The sequence below is a fragment of the Chinchilla lanigera genome, unplaced genomic scaffold, assembly GCF_000276665.1.
Source record: "Chinchilla lanigera isolate Chin_1 unplaced genomic scaffold, ChiLan1.0 scaffold00021, whole genome shotgun sequence".
Lineage (NCBI taxonomy): Eukaryota > Metazoa > Chordata > Mammalia > Rodentia > Chinchillidae > Chinchilla > Chinchilla lanigera.
This window is the reverse complement of record NW_004955422.1, coordinates 17,762,888-17,780,206: the sequence shown is the minus strand read 5'-3', so window position 1 is coordinate 17,780,206 and position 17,319 is coordinate 17,762,888. Positions and strand designations below refer to the sequence as shown.

The following is a 17,319-nucleotide window of genomic DNA, read 5'->3' as shown; positions in this document are numbered from 1 at the left end:
ATGGCACAGACTGTACCCAGCTGGTAATCTGGCTCTTGCCGGTACACCATTTCTGCATTATGAGTGTAGACAAGACCAGTGTTTTTGGTCTTTTTGAGACAGGCCGTCACTATGTAACTCAGGCTGGTCTTGAACTCACTATGTATCCCAGGCTGGCCTGGAACTTTTGGTGATCCTCCTGCCTCCAGCTCAAGATAGCCAAAGAGAGCTGGGATTACAGGTGTGCACCACCACCCATGACCTTTTGTGACATGGTAGGGCTCCAATTGCTCCTGCACTCTGAATTGTCCTGGGGCTCTTCCTACTGCTGGCTAGAGCAGACCCACAGGCCCCAAACACAAGCCCCTGGGTTTCGTGGGGATGCTGACCTTGGCTGTGACTCAGTTTCTAGGCTTCACTCTGGGGCTCCATTTGCACCCCTCCTCAGGCCCTTGCTTCCTGTATGTGGCTCACGGATCACCAGGTCTGAGGGGCCCTACCTTCCTCTGGTCCCAGTGGGTACAGTCCAGCCTGTACAAAGTGTGGGCAGGTGGACAGTCATGAGGTCTTGTCTCGGTTTCAAGGCACTGAGACCCGGTGAGCCTTATGAAGCTGATTAGAATCAAGGTCACCTGGACACCCCCGGTGCAGGCAGCTGAACAGCTAACCCACTGTGCTCGGGGAGAATTTCCCCGTGCCTGCTGGGTTCATAGGACTGAGCAGAACACGGCATGGCTTGGCCCTCATTGTCCTGCTGCCGTCGAAGAAAAAGGCACAGAAAGAAGCAGCCCCCTCCTCACCCCACAAGGACACAGAGCACTGGGCTTGGAGCTCAGCTCCTGTCCTAGGTGGTCAGAGCAGGACGGTGTGAGCCCGCGGAGAAACGGGCAAGTCCCAGAGGCGGAGGACCGCGCCTGAGAGGGACGGGTCTGGATCCCCGGGCCAGCAGCCCGAGTGTGTTGGGGTCCCCTGCCACAGGGCCAGCGAGCCCTCCAGGTGCGGGGAGAAGGGGTCCCATCTCCTAGGCTGCAGCCGGGCAGCGCTGGGCACCTCCCCTGTCTCCTGGCCGCCGCTGGTCCATTTCTCGGCTCCGTCTGCTGGCCACGTCGCCGATTTCCTATTCAAAGTTAAGTAAACCCGGCGAGGGGAAAGAAACCACCTGTAAAGGCGGCCCAGCTCTCCCAGGCTCGCAGGATTCCGGCCCCGCCTGGGTCAGGGCTGGGGGCGGGGCTTGGGCGGGGCGTTTCCGGCTCTGTCCCCGCCCACCCCGCCTGGAGTGAGCGGCGCGGCCCGAGGCAAGGGTGCAGTGTCTACCTGATCCGGTTGAGATTTGAGAACGGAGAGGCTTGGCCCACCAGAGTGAGTGTCCGGCGCGGTCCGCGAAGCCCCTGCTCTGCCTGCCACCCACTTCCCCTGCTCCGGGAAGGGGGTCCAGGCGCCCCACCCAGCTGGGGCAGAGGAAGCAACTTAGATGGTTACCCCGCCGGTGTCCGCTGTGCTGGGGGTGACAGAGGCGACCAGGAAGGAAAGGAGGGTGGGATTTTAACCCCTGACAACTTCTGAGTCCAGCTCTTCCGGCCCTTCGCTCACAGCTTGCCTTGCTGCATCTTGCCGGGAGGGAGGGGCCCATTCTACAGATAAGGACACTGAGGCCCAAATAGGAAGTGGCCAGGCTAGAAAGGAGCAGGGTGGTTCCAAAGCCCACTTTGAAGAGGAAGTGGGGCACGGAGGAGAGGCTTGGTGGGTCTGGAGGAAGGGGCACAGGGTGAGAAGTGCAGCCTGGCTGGGGACCTGTGTGCTAGGGCTGCCCCCACTGCAGCTCTGCGCTTGGCTCATGCCTGGCTTACCCCGCTGCTGGCCCCCCTACTGGCTGTGCCACCTTAAACTGCCCCTCTTCCAGCCTCAGTTGGCCGACCCATAGGACCAGGTTCCCACGCTGTTTCCAGAGGCTGGTGTGAGGTGGTGTGGCAGGACAAATGCAGGGGACTCACTCACTCGAAGAGGAAGTGGAGGCTCAGCAGGGGCAGGGGGCTTGTCCCATGTCACACAGCCAGTGCCAGCCTGGGTGGATGCCCAAGCCCTGATCCCCGGCCCTCTGCTCCGAGGCCAGAGCCAATCCCTTGGGCCATGGCACCGGTCCCTTTTGCCCTGCGTCCCTGCCCAGGGCCTACTCTTTTGCAGTCTGGGTCTGCCCGATGGGGCTGCAGTTTCCTAATCAGAGTTAAGTAAACCAGGCCTAGGGGAGGAAGTGACCAGCTGGACTGGCTCAGACAGCAGCAGGCGGGGCTCACTGGTGTGAGGTTCCCTCCTCCAGCCTCTCTATCTTGATTTGGGAGTTCAGACAACTTAGTCTCATGAGGGGTCCTGGGACTGAAGAGCAGTGGTCACAGAGCAAGCAGGGGACCTGTAGGGCAGCCTGGCTTCCAAGCTGGGGCACCCAGTGGAGGCCACTCCCCCCCCCTTGCATTTGAGCAAGTCCCTTCCCGCCTGCTTCAGTTTCACTTTCATTGGTTTCCACACCTGGGAGGCTGTCCCCAGCCCCCTTTCCAACTGCCACCAGGGGCACCAGCTGCAGCCCAGTGGTGCTGGGGGCACAGAGGAGGTGCCCCCCCATCTTCCTTCCCACAGGGAGGTAGGAGGCTCTAGCTGCCCGAGGGCAAGCCTCAGCCTAGCCAGGTGTCAGTTGTCATTGCCTGCTAGCTCCTGTACTCAAGGCAAGACTGGAGGTAGCTGGTGCCTGAGGGACCAGAGATAAATAAGCAGGGTCTGGGGAGGCCAGAACCCAGAGGAGGGACAGCAGCAGCAGGGGTGTGAGCAGAGCCAGTGTCTCTGGACAGGGGTCAGAGCAACAAGAGGGTAGCTGAGAGAGAGACCTTGATGCTGGGTTGCAGGTGGAGGGCTGCAGGGCCAGCCGGGCCAGCCCCACGCCCAGTCACACTGCTTCCTTCCTATGGATCTCAGCATCCCATCACCCTCTTCCTGGGCCTCAGTCTCCCCACCTGTCTAGTGGGGTTGGTAGCAGCACCTTCTGGGATTGTGCGCAGAGGTGTGCGTTTTACTTGCTGGCTTGGACCTGTCTGTGGCTTGCCCCTGACACCCCTCACCCACCCTGCAGGACCATGGGCTCCATGTTCCGTGGCGAGGAAGTAGCCCTGGTGCAGCTCTTCCTGCCCACAGCAGCCGCCTACACCTGCGTGAGCCAGCTGGGCGAGCTGGGCCTCGTGGAGTTCAGAGATGTGAGTCTGGTTGGGACAGCTGGGAGGGCTTCATCCTTGGCATCGCTGCTGAGGGGTGACAATGATCCGGGCTTGGTGGGGACCCACCTCCCCCATGACAGCTGGTGGCTCCACATGTGTCCCAGCGGCCCTGTCATAGGTGCTCTGCTCTTAGGAGGCCTCCTTGGCTTCTGCTCTTACCCTCTGTGGGTGTGTGGCATCTAAAGGCGCACAGAGTCCTCAGCACCTTTTTGGAGGAGGCATCTAAGGCCCAAGGATAACCCAGGCCTAGGCCCCAGCGTGGGAACCTCCTTGGGACACTAACTCCTCCATGTGGCGACCACAGCTCAATGCATCGGTGAGCGCCTTCCAGAGACGCTTTGTGGTGGATGTCCGGCGCTGTGAGGAGCTGGAGAAGACTTTCAGTGAGTTGACCCAGCAGGCTTCCTGGAGGAGCCCTCATCCAAGCTTGCTCTGAAAGGCAGAGACCAGGTGACCCAGGTGGAAGGCAGAGAAGGGAGGTTCAGGCAGGGCCCAGAACTTCATCCTCTGCACACTGGAAGCCACGAGCAGAACAGAGGCAGGGACAACTCTCTGCTCTGTGATGGACCGGGATGGGTGGCCCCCATGGTCTAGAGTCGCATCCTCCAAGGAGCAGCTCCTTCGTGGATCCAGGCAGGAGAGACCCAGCCCTGGGCCCTACCCTGACCACCTCTCCCAGCAGAGAGGAGCCTCCCAGACAGCCAGAATAGGACGAGAGGGCAGGATTTGCCTTGTGGTTTGTGAGTCTGACTTACGGCACTAACAGGCCCGGCAGTTCAGCCCTCATCGCAGGTTTGGGGATGCCAGGGCCGGCCTCTTGGGAGACCTCAGAGGGTCTCAGGGCCTGGGCTGGCAGAGGCTCAGGGATGGGGGGCAGAGCAGCCTGGACTTGAGCTTCAAGGAAGACTTCCAGGATAGAACTGAGCCTGGGATTTCCTGGGGATCCCTGACTCCATGAATTCACTAGCAGGTGTGGTGGAGTTGGGGGTAGCTTTTAGGGTCCTCTAGGCATGAGCCAGCCCTTGCTTAACAGTGGACATTAGCTGAAGCGGCCCTCACAGCCCCCTGACTCCACCCTGTGCACCCAGCCTTCCTGCAGGAGGAGGTGCGGCGGGCTGGCCTGGCCCTGCCCCTGCCTGAGGGGAGGCTGCCCGCGCCCCCACCTCGTGAACTGCTACGCATCCAGGAGGAGACAGATCGCTTGGCCCAGGAGCTGCGTGACGTTCGGGGCAACCAGCAGGAGCTGCGGGCCCAGCTACACCAGCTGCAGCTCCATGAGGCCGTGCTGGGCCAGAGCCACGGCCCCCCGGTATGCGTACACCTAGGGGGTTGCCAGCCCCCACCACCCCCATGCAGGGCTCATAGTGTCTGTCTCTCGGCTCCCAGCTGGCAGCTGCCCACACGGATGGTCCCTCCTCAGAGAGAAGTCCCCTGCTGCCGCCCCCTGGGGGGCCACACCAGGACCTGAAGGTCAAGTGAGTGTGGTCCTCTCGTTCCTTCCTGCCCTGCCTGGTGGATGGGGCTGCTCCTTGCCCAGCGCTATTCCCTCACCCACAGCTCACTCTCTGCCTGCTTCCTGAGGCCTTGCTCCTAGGGCTGGTCTGTCTCTGGCCTTGTTCCTGATGAGGGGTGACCAGGTTGACGGCTCAGGGAGGCATGGGCTGGGGGTCTGAGCTCCTCTCCAGCCCCGGCCTGCAGCTTTGTGGCAGGTGCTGTGGAGCCCCACAAGGCCGCCGCCCTGGAGCGCCTGCTCTGGAGGGCCTGTCGTGGCTTCCTCATTGCCAGCTTCCAGGAGATGGAACAGCAGCTGGAGGACCCCGTGACAGTGAGCCATTGGGGGCCAGGGTAGGCGGGGGCATCCTGGGCCGAGCCAGGGCCCCAGGGTAAACTGAGCCTGGCTCTGGCAGGGTGAGCCTACGAGGTGGATGACCTTCCTCATCTCCTACTGGGGCGAGCAGATTGGACAGAAGATCCGCAAGATCACAGCATGGTGAGCCACCATGCACACCAGCAGGCCTGCCTGGCTTTGGGCGCTTGCTGGCCTCCTGTGCCCCACGCTGTTGCCTGTCACTGGCAGCCTGTCCTGTCCCAGCTCCTCCTGGGGAGCCCCCTCAAAATGACCCTCACATGCGCTCTTGTCCCCGCCAGCTTCCACTGCCACGTCTTCCCATACCTGGAGCAGGCAGAGGCCCGGCGGGGGGCCCTGCAACAGCTGCAGCAGCAGAGCCAGGAGCTGCAGGAGGTGGGCTCCCACCCCGCCCCACCCCCTCCCCTGCCTGCCTGGCCCCTTCTCACCACTCACGCCTGCCCGCAGGTCCTAGGGGAGACGGAACGGTTCCTGAGCCAGGTGCTGGGCCGGGTGCAGCAGCTGCTGCCCGCAGGACAGATGCAGATCCGGAAGATGAAGGCTGTGTACCTGGCCCTCAACCAGTGCAGTGTGAGCTCCACACACAAGTGCCTCATTGCCGAGGCCTGGTGTGCCGTGCTCGACCTGCCCACTCTGCAGCAGGTGCTGCAGGACAGCTCGGTGAGCATGGCCAGGCCTCATCCCTTCCCGCCTGCCCGCCCTCCTACCAGGCAGGTGCCTCCTGGCTGCATCACACCTCATGTCCCCAGCATCTTGCCTTTGCCCTGGATGGGGCCAAGGCCCCCTTTCTCCCAGCCACCTCTTCTAAGGCCCAGATGGCCCTGGGCCCTCAGCCCACCCTCCTCTGCCTTCCCAAAGCCTTTGCAGTTATAGTCAGGAAGCTCCTTCACCTCCAGACTCCAGATGTGGTACGGAGACCCTGACGCGGGGGCTCTGTGGTGCACCCTGCTGGTGGGTGCAGGTCTTGGGCTGCCGGAGGAGGAGCACACCCTTCTGTTTCTCAAGCAGCTTCTAGTCTAGGTGATGCCTTTGGCGCCCTTGAGTCTCCTGACCTGGCAGGGTAAGGCTGATCATCCTGCTTCTCAGAGAGAAGGGGGCAGCCTGGCTCACTCCCATGCCCACCCGGTGCTCACCAAGTGAGCCCTGCACCGCTCTGCATCTCAGCTGGGCCTGGCTTGGGGTCCCAGGGCTCCTGAAGGCCCCCAGCCTTGGTCTCTGTCTCTGCCCGGGCTCCAGAGTGAGGCGGGAGTGAGTGCCGTGGCTCACCGCATCCCCTGCCAGGACATGCCCCCGACTCTCATCCGCACCAATCGCTTCACTGCCAGCTTCCAGGGCATTGTGGACGCCTACGGTGTGGGCCGCTACCAGGAGGTCAACCCTGGTGAGAGCTTGCACCTGCACCCCTGTGCCCAACCTGGGGGCCTGGGCCTGGGCCGGAGTGGAATGGTCTCCAGTCTGGGCCAGCCCACACCTTTGAGAAGTGCAGTCCCCTCCCCATCTCTCAGGGCCTTTGTGTTTGTCCCCAGCGAGTTCCCCTTGCTGGATTCACAGGAGAGCCAGCTTGGGTTTGTGCCTTGTGCGGGCCTCGGCAAGCAAGAGCTCAGCTCTGAGTCCAGCTAGCTTGCTTTGATGAGTTTCTTAGTTGCTCTGAGCCTGTTTCCTCATCTGTCAGGTGGAAATGATAGTACAGACTCGAAGACATGTTAGAGAGGTTGGATCATGAGAGACACCATGTTTGAGACTGAGTTCATTCTGTTTTAGGTTCGCTCTAACATGGGTGTTCCAGTGGGCTATTAATGGAGATGTCTTCAGGAGAAATCAGTCAGGGGTGGGCTGTGGGGAGAACCAGGAAGGGCAAGGAGGATGGCATGCAGTTGTAGTCCCAGTACCTTGGGAGGCTGAGGCAGGAGGATCAAGAGTTCAAAGTCACTCTGACAGCTTGCTGTTCCCTCTGGCCACTGTTCTCTGGGGAGGGGCCTTGGTCCCACCCACTGCGCAAGTCAGGATGCCCAGGTTCCTGAGGTAGTAGGCAGGATATGAGGACGGAGTCTGAGGCTGTGGGGCCCCAGGCCAGGGGCCACCTGGTGTCACCTGTCCCGAGTTTCTCCTCATTGACAGATGCCAGTTAGTTAGGACCAGTGGCGTTGTCCAGGTCCCCACAGTGGACGGTCTGCTGCTGCAGGCTCTCAGAGCCGTGGCTTGGAGCACCACAGTGGCTGATCCCAGACGCAGCTCACAGTTCTGGAGCTCAGAAATCCAAGGTCAAGTTGTTGACCGGGTCAGTTCCTCCTGAGGGCTGACTTGGTCTTGGCCTCTCTCCTGAGCTTGTAGGTGGCACTATTCTCCCTTCATATGTCTGTGACGGTGTCCAAACTTCCCCTGTTCTGTAGGGATATCAGGTATATTGGGGTAGAGCCCATCCAGTGGCCTCATTTTCACCCCTGACCCCTGTAAGGATACTGGCTCATGGTAAGGTCACATTCTGAGGGGCTGGAGGTCAGGACACAAATGTACCTTTTTTGGGGCACAGCTTAGCCCATGTAGGGCATGTGTACTGGAATCTGTAGGGAGCTCATTGGTCTCTCAGTGTACCCCATGGGGAGGAACAGAGGTGGGTATGAGGAAAATAAAAATGAGAGAAAAGCTGGGACCAGGTAGAGTAACCTCTTTGGAGGGCTAGAGGACCGAATAACACTAGTACGGGCATTAATTTATACCCTTGCAAAGTTAGTATCAAGAGAGGCAGTGTTGCCTAGCGACTAACGACTGAAGTTGTCCAGGCAGGATGTTTTTCTCAAGACGGGTAGTTTGACTGCTTGAGGCACTGTGGCTCTGTCCTGCCCTCACACATATGACCAATTTCCAGCTCCAGCCGCTCTCAACAGGAATCCGTCTACCCCCCATGAAGAATTGTTCCATTTTACTTTGGGGAAATAGACCTCAGAGATTAAGTGACCAGCTCAGCCTTCTGGAATTGGCCGTGTGCCCACCAAGAACATCTTGGAGCTCTCTGTCCTTTCTGTAGTTCTGCTTAATGCTTTGCAGAATTAATGTTAGTGGTCAGACGTGCTACTTACCTGTAGACTCAGGTACTCAAGAGGCTGAGAAAGAGGATAGCTTGCAGGAGTTTGAGACCAACCTGGGCAGACAGCAAGACCCCTTTCAAAGATAAATAAACTGGGTGTGGTGCTGCACACCTGTAAGCCCAGCACTGGGAGGCTGAGATGGGGAGTTTGATTCCAAGCTGGGCAACTTAGTGATTTAGTAAGACCTTGTCTCAAAGGTTAAAAAAATAAATTTAAAAAAAAGGCTGGGGATGTAGCTCAGTGTGAAGGCCCTGGGTTCAAATCTTAGTACCAGAAAATAAAAGTTTCAGCTGCTAACTTGCCATTGAGAACCAGTGGCCTGCTCCTGCCCATGGAGACTCAGTTATAATAATCCTATGAAGCAGCACTGTTGTTGACTGTATTTTCAGATGGGGAAACAGGCTGAGAGGTTGAGTAGCAAGCCCAAGGCTGCAGAGCCCTGGAATGCCAGCAAGTGGTGTCCCTGCCTTGAAAATGCCCTCTTGGCAGTTCCTGGGGTCCAGAAGCTTGGGGTCCTTGGAGGCACCATGGACCAAGGGAGCAGATGCTGGTTTCCCTCTAGGCTCTGGCTGACCACGCACTCCTCTGCCCGCAGCACCCTACACCATCATCACCTTCCCCTTCCTCTTTGCGGTGATGTTCGGCGACGTGGGCCACGGGCTCCTCATGTTCCTCTTCGCCCTGGCCATGGTGCTTGCAGAGAACCGGCCGGCCGTGAAGGCCGCACAGAATGAGGTGCGGGCTGCCTGGGACCTGGGAGGGATGGGGCGGCAGGGCTGGGCCGCCTCTCACCACGCCACCCCCTCCAGATCTGGCAGACCTTCTTCGGGGGCCGCTATCTGCTTCTGCTCATGGGCCTGTTCTCTGTGTACACCGGCTTCATCTACAACGAATGCTTCAGCCGAGCCACCACCATCTTCCCCTCTGGGTGGAGCGTGGCCGCCATGGCCAACCAGTCTGGCTGGAGGTGAGGCCTACAGCCCCCAGCCCCTGGTCCCCAGCCTACTCTACCACCTGGGCCTGTGCTTCCTGACCACCGCCCACTGTTGTCACAGTGATGCATACCTGACCCAGCACCCACTGCTCACCCTGGACCCCAATGTCTCTGGTGTCTTCCTAGGACCCTACCCCTTCGGCATTGACCCGGTAAGTGCTGCCACTCCAGTGCTCGTGGGGTGTAGGCTGGGGTGGAGACTTCTGCACCCCATCTGCCTGTGCCTCCTTCAGGAGCCATCCCCAGCACCTACTGTGTGCCACGCTCTGCATTATGCACAGGACACAGCCCGTCCTGCTGGGCCTGTCCCTGTCACCTGAGGGGGCAGAGAAGCCTGCACTTGTAGCAGCTCAGCCTGTGCTGAGCCCTCTGTGAGGAGTGGTTTTACGTTTGGTTCACGTAATGACCCCATGGGTGTCCATTGTCCAGATGAGAAAACTGAAGCCCAGGCCACACAGCAAGGTCACCTGGCTGGGAAGAACGGGCTTGAGCTCAGGCTGCCTGACCACTCTGACCTCTCAGCCACTCACTCCCTTCCATTACCCCTCAGCAGTGGTCACAGAGGGTGCTGTGGTTGATAAGGGGCTTGGACTGCAGGGCTCCCCGCCACCCCCTGAGCATGGCACCCTCTCCCATCACCCCAGGTCTGGAGCCTGGCCACCAACCACCTGAGCTTCCTCAATTCCTTCAAGATGAAGATGTCTGTCATCCTGGGTGTCATCCACATGGCCTTCGGGGTGATCCTGGGTGTCTTCAACCATGTGTGAGGACAGAGCTGCCGGGGGAGGCAGGGGGAGTGGCCAGGCAGGCCGAGATAGCACTCTGACCCACCTGCTCCCCTAGGCACTTTGGCCAGGGCCACCGGCTGCTGCTGGAGACATTGCCCGAGCTCATCTTTCTGCTGGGCCTCTTTGGCTACCTCGTCTTCCTGGTTGTCTACAAGTGGCTGTGCATCACAGCCGCCAGCTCTGCCTCCGCCCCCAGCATCCTCATCCACTTCATCAACATGTTCCTCTTCTCCAGCAGCCCCACCAACCGGCCGCTCTACCACATGCAGGTGGGCTGGCCAGGAGGTGGTGCGCACCACCTCGTGGGGACCTCGCGTCCCTGGGCTGCTCAGAGGTATAGGGTCTTCATCTACGAAATGGGGCTGTGGGCCTGAGGCCCTGCAGACAGGCTCTGAGGCGGTGGCATAAAGTTCTGCGTGGGTGATGCACAGTGGTTACTGGTGGCCCGAGGCCCCTTTCAGGAGTCCGTGTGGAGCGATATCCCTTAGTGACAGGCACCCGGCGGAGAAGGGCCTGAGCTCCTGAGCGCCTGCTGAGAGCACTGTGACCTGATGCACCCTCTTGCCCCCAGGAAGTGGTGCAGTACGTACTGGTGGTCCTGGCCTTGGCCTCGGTGCCTGTCCTGCTGTTGGGCACACCTTTGTACCTGCTGCGCCGGCAGCGCCACCTCCAGAGAAGGCCTGCGGTGGGACAGGTAGAGCCTGAGAGGGGACAGCTGTGTGGGAAGCAGGCTGCCGTGGATGTCCCTCACCCTCAGTCCTGCGGGCTTGGGCGGCTGTGAGCTGGGGGTTGGGGGCTACTTACACTGCCCGTTCCCACCCTCTGCCCCAGGATGAGGACAAGGCCAAACTTACGGACTCCCCTGATGCCTCTGAGAGTGGCTGGGGTCCTGATGAGGAGAAGGCAGGGTGCTCTGGGGACGAAAAGGAAGCTGAGGTGGGTGTGACACTGAGAGGGCTGTGGTGGCCGCCAGCCCAGCTGGCTCCTCCGTGCTGCTCACTGCCATCTGCCTGGCTGCCTGGCAGCTTGTTCCCTCCGAGGTCTTCATGCACCAGGCCATCCACACCATCGAGTTCTGCCTCGGCTGCATCTCCAACACGGCCTCCTACCTGCGCCTCTGGGCCCTGAGCCTGGCCCATGCCCGTGAGTGGCCAGCAGAGTGGCACGGACAGTGGGGTGGCCTGGGTTCTGTTCCAGAGCACTCACACAGTGGCTGGCTCGGGGGCCTGGGTGTCTCTCTACGCCTCAGTGTCCCCTCTGTGAAACTGAACTTTGCTGACCTCACAGTCAGGGAGGGCATCAGCCCTGGGGAGGGGGCAGGCGGCCACCTCCTCACCCATGACCCCTTCCTTGGCCCTCTTCCCACAGAGCTGTCGGAGGTCCTGTGGGCCATGGTGATGCGCGTGGCCCTGAGTGCAAACCTCAAGGTGGGCATGCAGGCCGTGGCGCTGGTCTCTGTCTTTGCCGCCTTCGCCGTGCTGACCGTTGCTATCCTGCTGGTGATGGAGGGGCTCTCGGCCTTCCTGCATGCACTGCGGCTGCACTGGTGAGCACTCCCCCGCCGGCCTGGGAGCAAGGGCTGAGTGGGCGCCCCTCACCAGCCTCCTCTTCTCACCTGCAGGGTGGAGTTCCAGAACAAGTTCTACTCAGGCACTGGCTACAAGCTGAGCCCCTTCACCTTTGCTGCGAAGGATGAATAGCACCCCAGCGCGTCCTTACCTCCTTAAGCCAGGAAAGCAATAAAGAGCAGGCAGGCCTGCAACAGCATCCTTGTCCTTTCCGAGATACCAGGGGTGGGGCTGAAGCCAGAAGGCAGGGCCCGGGGTTCTGGGCTCTGTTAGGTCCTACTTTGACCCTACTTTCTAGCTGAAGTAGGGTGGGGGTGTGGAGCACTAGTCTAGGGTCTAGGCCTCAAGAAGTCAGGGTGTAGACTCACAGCACACCTACAGTGCCCCAGACTTTTGGGGTGGAAGGGATATACAACACTAGGGCTGAAGAGTGTTTCCGGCACGTTCTAGCTCATGTGAGCCACTGTCTTCCAGCCATGCTGGGGAGTGAGCTTGCCACCCTTGCAGGTATGAGCACTGGCTAGGGGACATCCAACATACTGTGGCAGAAGGTGGCGTTTGTTATGTACCCAGCGCTAGTGAGGAGCTGTGGGACACCCCGGCCTGGTCTAGTGCTGCATGTGGGAACAAGGGGTTACCCACCCGCAGCCAGCCCTCAGGGAAAGGCAGGAGCCATCCAGAGCAGCCAAGGACTTCCTCAGGCCCCAGAAGGTCATAGCAGAGGCTGAAGTGACTCCAGGCTCTGCCCTCCCACACCAAGGCCATTGCCTGTCCCTCTGGGTGATGTCTTGCCCGGAGACCTTCGTTTTCCCTCTGGCCTGAGTCCCACCACAGGCCGGGAAGAGGAGCCAGTGCTTTTCAGAGGCCTTGATTTTTCCAGCCAACAATCTACAAAGTGGTTTTTCCAGCCAGAGGCCCCAGGTGCAAAGGCTATTTTGAGGCCAGAGCTGCCCTGGGCATAGGAAGCCAAGGTGGCCCAGCCCCTGGCTGTGGCTCTGGCCAGCCGCTGAGGGAGACTTGTCCTTTGGGTCTGGGACTGCCCTGCTGAGGACCCCTGAAAGCCAGGTGGGGATATGAGGCGCTCTGAGCAGTTTCTGTGCCTGGTGGACTCAGGTGAGAGACATTGGTAATAGGGTCCAGCTAGCAGAGGAGAGGCCAGCACAGGCCTGAGGCTATGGATGGCCCTGCACTAAGCGTGGAGAGACAGATGCTCAGACCCCAGTGTGGGGAATCCCAGGTAGATGTCAGTTGGTCTTGCCTTGACTTTGAAAACCTAGGCAGCTGGGTTGCCCAGATCTGGCTGCCATGGAAATGGCATACCAACAGCCATGGGGCCATTGCCCTTGGGAGATCATCTGCAATGAGGACTGGGGTGGCTGTGATGCAGTTCCTGCTCACCCAGGAGACAACTGAGCAAGCCAATTAGAACTGCAGGAAAAGCTAAGCTCCCCGAAGAATGTGAAAGTGGTAGGCCAGGGTGGGTGGGGGTCACCAGGAGGTCAAGGGCTGGCCCATCTTAACTGGAAGGGCTCAGAAATGTGTGGAGTGACTTGCCCATGTTTTTCTTTCTTTCCTTGCTATACTAAAAATGGAACCCAAGGCCTTCACATCCCCAGCTACATCCCCAGCCCTTTTTGAGACAGGATCTGGCTAAGTCACTAAGTTCCCCAGGCTGGGCTTGAACTTGTAATCCTCCTGCATCAGATACCCAGGGTGCTGGGATTACAAGTTTTCTACCACGCCTGGGGGTATGGGCAAACTTTTGAGCTGACAAGGACAACTGAAATACCCCATCATTTGGAAAGCTAACCCGAGAGAATCTCAGCCAAGATACTGTATAAGCCAGCTAGGTGTCAGGAGGGTGGGCTGAAGCTAAGCTGGCAGGCAGAGGATGGGTGGGGCATCTTCCTTCTACCGGATGTGAACCTAGAGACTGCACAAAAGCAGCGGTGTCATTTATTGTCCTGTGTAAAAATTTAAGTGTCTCAACAGGTGAATACTAGTCTCCCTCCTGCCCCAGCCCACCGTTCAGTATGCCCCCCCCCCCGCCCCGACAGCCAGGTAGTTTCCTCCACATCCCTCCAGGGGTGCTTGCGTCTGGGGAAGCAGCACCACACTCAGGTTAAGTAGAGGGTGGCAGAGTCCTAGGATGAGTGTGCTGGGCAAGTCTCCTTGAGACTCAGACCCAGTCTCTCCTTGAGACTTAGACACCTAGGGCGGACCCCGAGGCCTCCTGACACCTGAGGCCAGGGAGGCCAGAGGGAAACCAGTGTGTGTGGCCAGCAGGGTAAAGTGTCACGAGGGAGAGGATGATGAGGAGCCAGATGCTGAGCAGCCCACATGCACCTGGACACTGGAGGTAACAGGAGCCCGCCCTGAGGGTTAGGACACATCCAGGGTGACAGCTTGAGTTGAGGTTTAATTTTTTATTTGTATAGTACAATCTCTGTAGTAGCAGAAATATATGCACACAAAAAAATTCAAAGACTTCAGAGTAAAAAAAAAAGGCTAAGAACTTATCCCATTGGACATTTAACATATATGGATTTCACAGCTATAATGTCAGAGCCTCCACACCCCACATGAGGGCTGCCAACTCCCACAGAATGACTTCAGCAACATGGGGAAGGGAATGAGGTGAGGCTGGGAATGCTGGCCACTAGTAAAGCCAAGGCCAGGGCAGGAGGAGGCCTCTGAGGGCCCCTGGGGAAGCCACCCATAGCCCAGGAGCCCAAGCTCCAGGCCAGATACAGGGAAGTGAGAAAGGCTGAGGGAGCCGCCCTATGGCCTGCTCCACCCTGGCAGCATGGAGTGAAGAAAGCCAGCGAGGCCCCCACTGCCCAAAGCTGGAGTTACAAAGCACACTGAATCAGGTATGTCTAGTTACGGTGAAGTCTGTTCGTGTACCAACATGTGTATGCCAGATACAAGGCACGCCCATCTGTCCTTCTGTCTGTCCATCCACGGACAGAGCTCCTGCAGCACGTGTGCAGCCTGCTTCCCCAACAGCCGTCCAGCCCAGAGGCTCCTGGGGACATGGGCTGGGTGCCGCTGCAGACTCCGTGGCTGGAGCTCAGCCCGAAGAGTCACTTCACAGTATGTCTTGTGTTCCTTGGGAGCGAGGGGTGTCTACAACACATCATCACCCACAAAGAGCCTGGTCACAATGTCCACTGGCATGTTAATGAAAGAATTTTTAAAAAAACATTAACCAAAGTACCTGCAGTAACACTGGTCACTCCTGCTGCTGGCCATGTCTGACAAAGTCTTGTGCCCCAAAGAGAAACCACCTCTTCTAGATTAAAAAAGTTCTGAGATATTGCACTATTGTACTATATTTCTGCCTCCCAATCTCGTTTCAGAGTCCTAATGAGATTGTAAACAAGATAGGAAATAAATGTTACTCCATTTTTAATACAGTCCTCCGTATCATACACATCTGTGCGGTGTGAGACATCAAGGCCTCCCCATGCGAGTATGGTGGCTGCGGCGCAGAGGCCCCGCTCGGCCGCCTCCTGGCAGTCCAGTGGTGGAGCGGGTGAGGGTCCTCCCAGTCACACACCAAGCTTCCTCTTCTGCTCGAAATAGGCATCAAACCTGGCTTGGGCGTATTCCTGGAAGACAGCAAGTAAAGAGAAGGCCTTACCAAGGGCTCCTGTGGCCCGGGCCCTGCTCACAGGCCTAGCCCAGCGCTGTGGGCATAGCAAGGACCCCCTGAGCACAGAGTAGACTGTGCTATGGGGCTGTTCTCAAGCTACAATCTGTTCAAGCTCCTGACAGGGTCCTTCACAACTTTACTTTAAAGCTACCGGCCAAGCAGCCAACTCAGGAAGGCCTTGTCTCTGTATCTGGCACCTTGACTATTCCTGGGCTTGTTCACCCAGAACGCCATAGCACACACACACACCTGTCAATGGTTCCCCTTTTAAAGCCGAAAGTCCACGATAAGAGCAAAAGGTGAGCCACAGAGCACCTCCGGGGGTCACTGGCAGCCCCACTGTGACACAGGACACTGGAGAAGACAGGCTGCTGTGTATTCCGGGTCTGTTCCCTCATGCCTACCAGTGTAGGTAACAGTAAAAACTCGCTCCAAGGGGCTGGGGATTTAGCTCAGTGGCAAAGCGCTTGCCTGGCAAGCGCAAGGTCGTGAGTTCGGTTCCCGGTACCGGAGAAAAACAAAAAAAAAAAAAAAAAAAAAAAAACTCGCTCCAAATCTGCTTTAGGAGTCTGCAGTCTAAATTCCAGGAGGTTACACTGTCACGTTTTGAGAAATTAACCTGCAGGCATAGTTTCTACCCCGTGAGCACAACCCATTTTAAAGGTACGCCATGAGGTTTCTACAGATGCACCCGCTGTGACAAGGCAAGTTCCCAGTAGCCCCCAAAGCTCCCCTGGCCTTCAGCAATCAACATCCACCCCTACTCATGGCAGGCAGCTGCTGACCTGCTGTTACCAGCCAGACCCCTCAAACATACTTCACACGTGAGCACACAGGGCGCACCTCTCCGTAGAGTATGTCTGAGAGTCACCCATGCTGCATGTGCATTGCTGGCCGACCTTCCTGCTGCTGAGCAATTTCCCATGATATGGACCTAACACCCTGTTTATGTAAGAGCACACCCACTAACTGGCATTTAGACTGGCTCCATCTTGGGACTATGAAAAATAAAGGTACGGTAAGCATCTGAAGAGGAGCCTTGGTGTGGAAATGTGTACTCAGCTCCATGGGACTCTAAGCCAGGAGATGGACAGTGGGGACTATATCTGCAGGCTCTGTGCCCATGGATTGAAAATATTTAGGAAAAAAAGTTCTCTCTGTACTGAACATGTAGGCTGTTTTGTCACTTCCTAAGATGGGGTATAACAGCTCTTTGCATAACATTCACTGTAATGACAAGGTATTACAAGCAATCTTCAGATGACAAAGTGTACAGGATGATGTAGGCTTGTTTTAATTTGCATTTCATTAATGGCCAGACACACTGAACATTTTTCCACATGTTGTTGGCATAACTGATTTTTGTTTTCGGCCCTTATGTCCTATGGCCTTGGTAAACAAACTCATTAAATAGCTGGTTCTGTTGGACTTCTTATATTTTTAAATGTGTCATCCACAGAATAAAGTCAGTTCCCCTCTTCCTTCCCAGCATGCCCACCTCTCATTTCTGCATCTGCCCCTTGTGCTGGCTGGGAACTCCAACACAGCACGGACAGGCCGCAAGAGGGCAAGTGCCAGACCCTGCTGGTGAGTGGGCGGGGAAGGGCACGCAGTCCTTCCCCAACACTTACAATGTTAGTGAGAGCTCCTCACATATACCCTTTATCTGGTTAAGTTCCCCTGCATTCCTAGTTCGCTGAGATGTTTTATCATGACTAGGTGTTATTCTGTCAATTCCTAAATTCAACGAGAAGATCATACAATTCATGTTCACTCTGTTAATATGAAGAATCACATTAGATTTTTCAACCAACCACACCTTCCAGGGATACATGCAATTTAGTCATGATGTATTATCCTTTTGTATAAGATAGTGTTTTAATTTTGGCCAATGTTTGTTTATGTATTTTTATGTAATGTTCATGAAGGACACTGATCTGTAATTTTCTTGAAATGTCCTTATGTACACTTGGTATCAAGATAACGCTGGTCTCACCAAATGAGGGGCAATGTTCCATCCTCCCTTACTCTTAAAGTTTGTGTAGGCTTAGTGTTTCTTCCTTAAATGTTTTGATGATAATCACCAAGGAAACCATCAGAACATGAGTATATTCTATTGGAA

General features: G+C 57.4%; 2 protein-coding genes across 6 annotated transcripts in view; one reads left to right on the top strand and one right to left on the bottom strand.

The window, feature by feature from the left end:
• The first annotated feature begins 1,230 nt into the window (after positions 1-1,230).
• Positions 1,231-11,738, top strand: Tcirg1 (T-cell, immune regulator 1, ATPase, H+ transporting, lysosomal V0 subunit A3). 4 transcript variants are annotated; one of them, XM_005384287.2, is made up of 20 exons: positions 1,231-1,338; positions 3,095-3,215; positions 3,541-3,619; positions 4,325-4,545; positions 4,623-4,711; positions 4,935-5,061; positions 5,144-5,226; positions 5,385-5,478; positions 5,551-5,763; positions 6,340-6,484; positions 8,785-8,924; positions 8,999-9,156; positions 9,245-9,335; positions 9,828-9,946; positions 10,027-10,240; positions 10,543-10,665; positions 10,803-10,907; positions 10,997-11,114; positions 11,340-11,517; positions 11,593-11,738. In XM_005384287.2, exons 2-20 carry the CDS (start codon positions 3,099-3,101, stop codon positions 11,669-11,671), a joined length of 2,493 nt encoding a protein of 830 aa, XP_005384344.1. In that variant the 5' UTR covers positions 1,231-1,338; positions 3,095-3,098; the 3' UTR covers positions 11,672-11,738. The 4 variants fall into 4 exon arrangements, with proteins under 4 accessions (XP_005384344.1, XP_005384345.1, XP_013369494.1 ...); XM_013514040.1 differs by lacking the exon at positions 1,231-1,338 and adding an exon at positions 1,493-1,513; XM_013514039.1 differs by lacking the exon at positions 1,231-1,338 and adding an exon at positions 2,590-2,611.
• A 2,212-nt stretch (positions 11,739-13,950) lies between these two features.
• Chka (choline kinase alpha) overlaps positions 13,951-17,319 on the bottom strand; it is a 55,276-nt gene continuing 51,907 nt past the window's right edge. For both annotated transcript variants that reach the window (XM_005384285.2, XM_005384286.2), the window contains one exon: positions 13,951-15,153. In XM_005384285.2, coding sequence (XP_005384342.1) covers positions 15,094-15,153 — 60 coding nt within the window. In that variant the 3' untranslated portion in view covers positions 13,951-15,093. The remainder of the gene's footprint in view (positions 15,154-17,319) is intronic.

Coding starts and splice junctions, on each gene's coding strand:
- Tcirg1 (XM_005384287.2), top strand. CDS start 3,099: ATGGGCTCCATGTTCCGTGGCGAGGAAGTAGCCCTGGTGCAGCTCTTC. Junction 5,479..5,550: donor AGAGCCAGGAGCTGCAGGAG/GTGGGCTCCCAC, acceptor GCCTGCCCGCAG/GTCCTAGGGGAGACGGAACG. Junction 9,947..10,026: donor CTGGGTGTCTTCAACCATGT/GTGAGGACAGAG, acceptor CTGCTCCCCTAG/GCACTTTGGCCAGGGCCACC.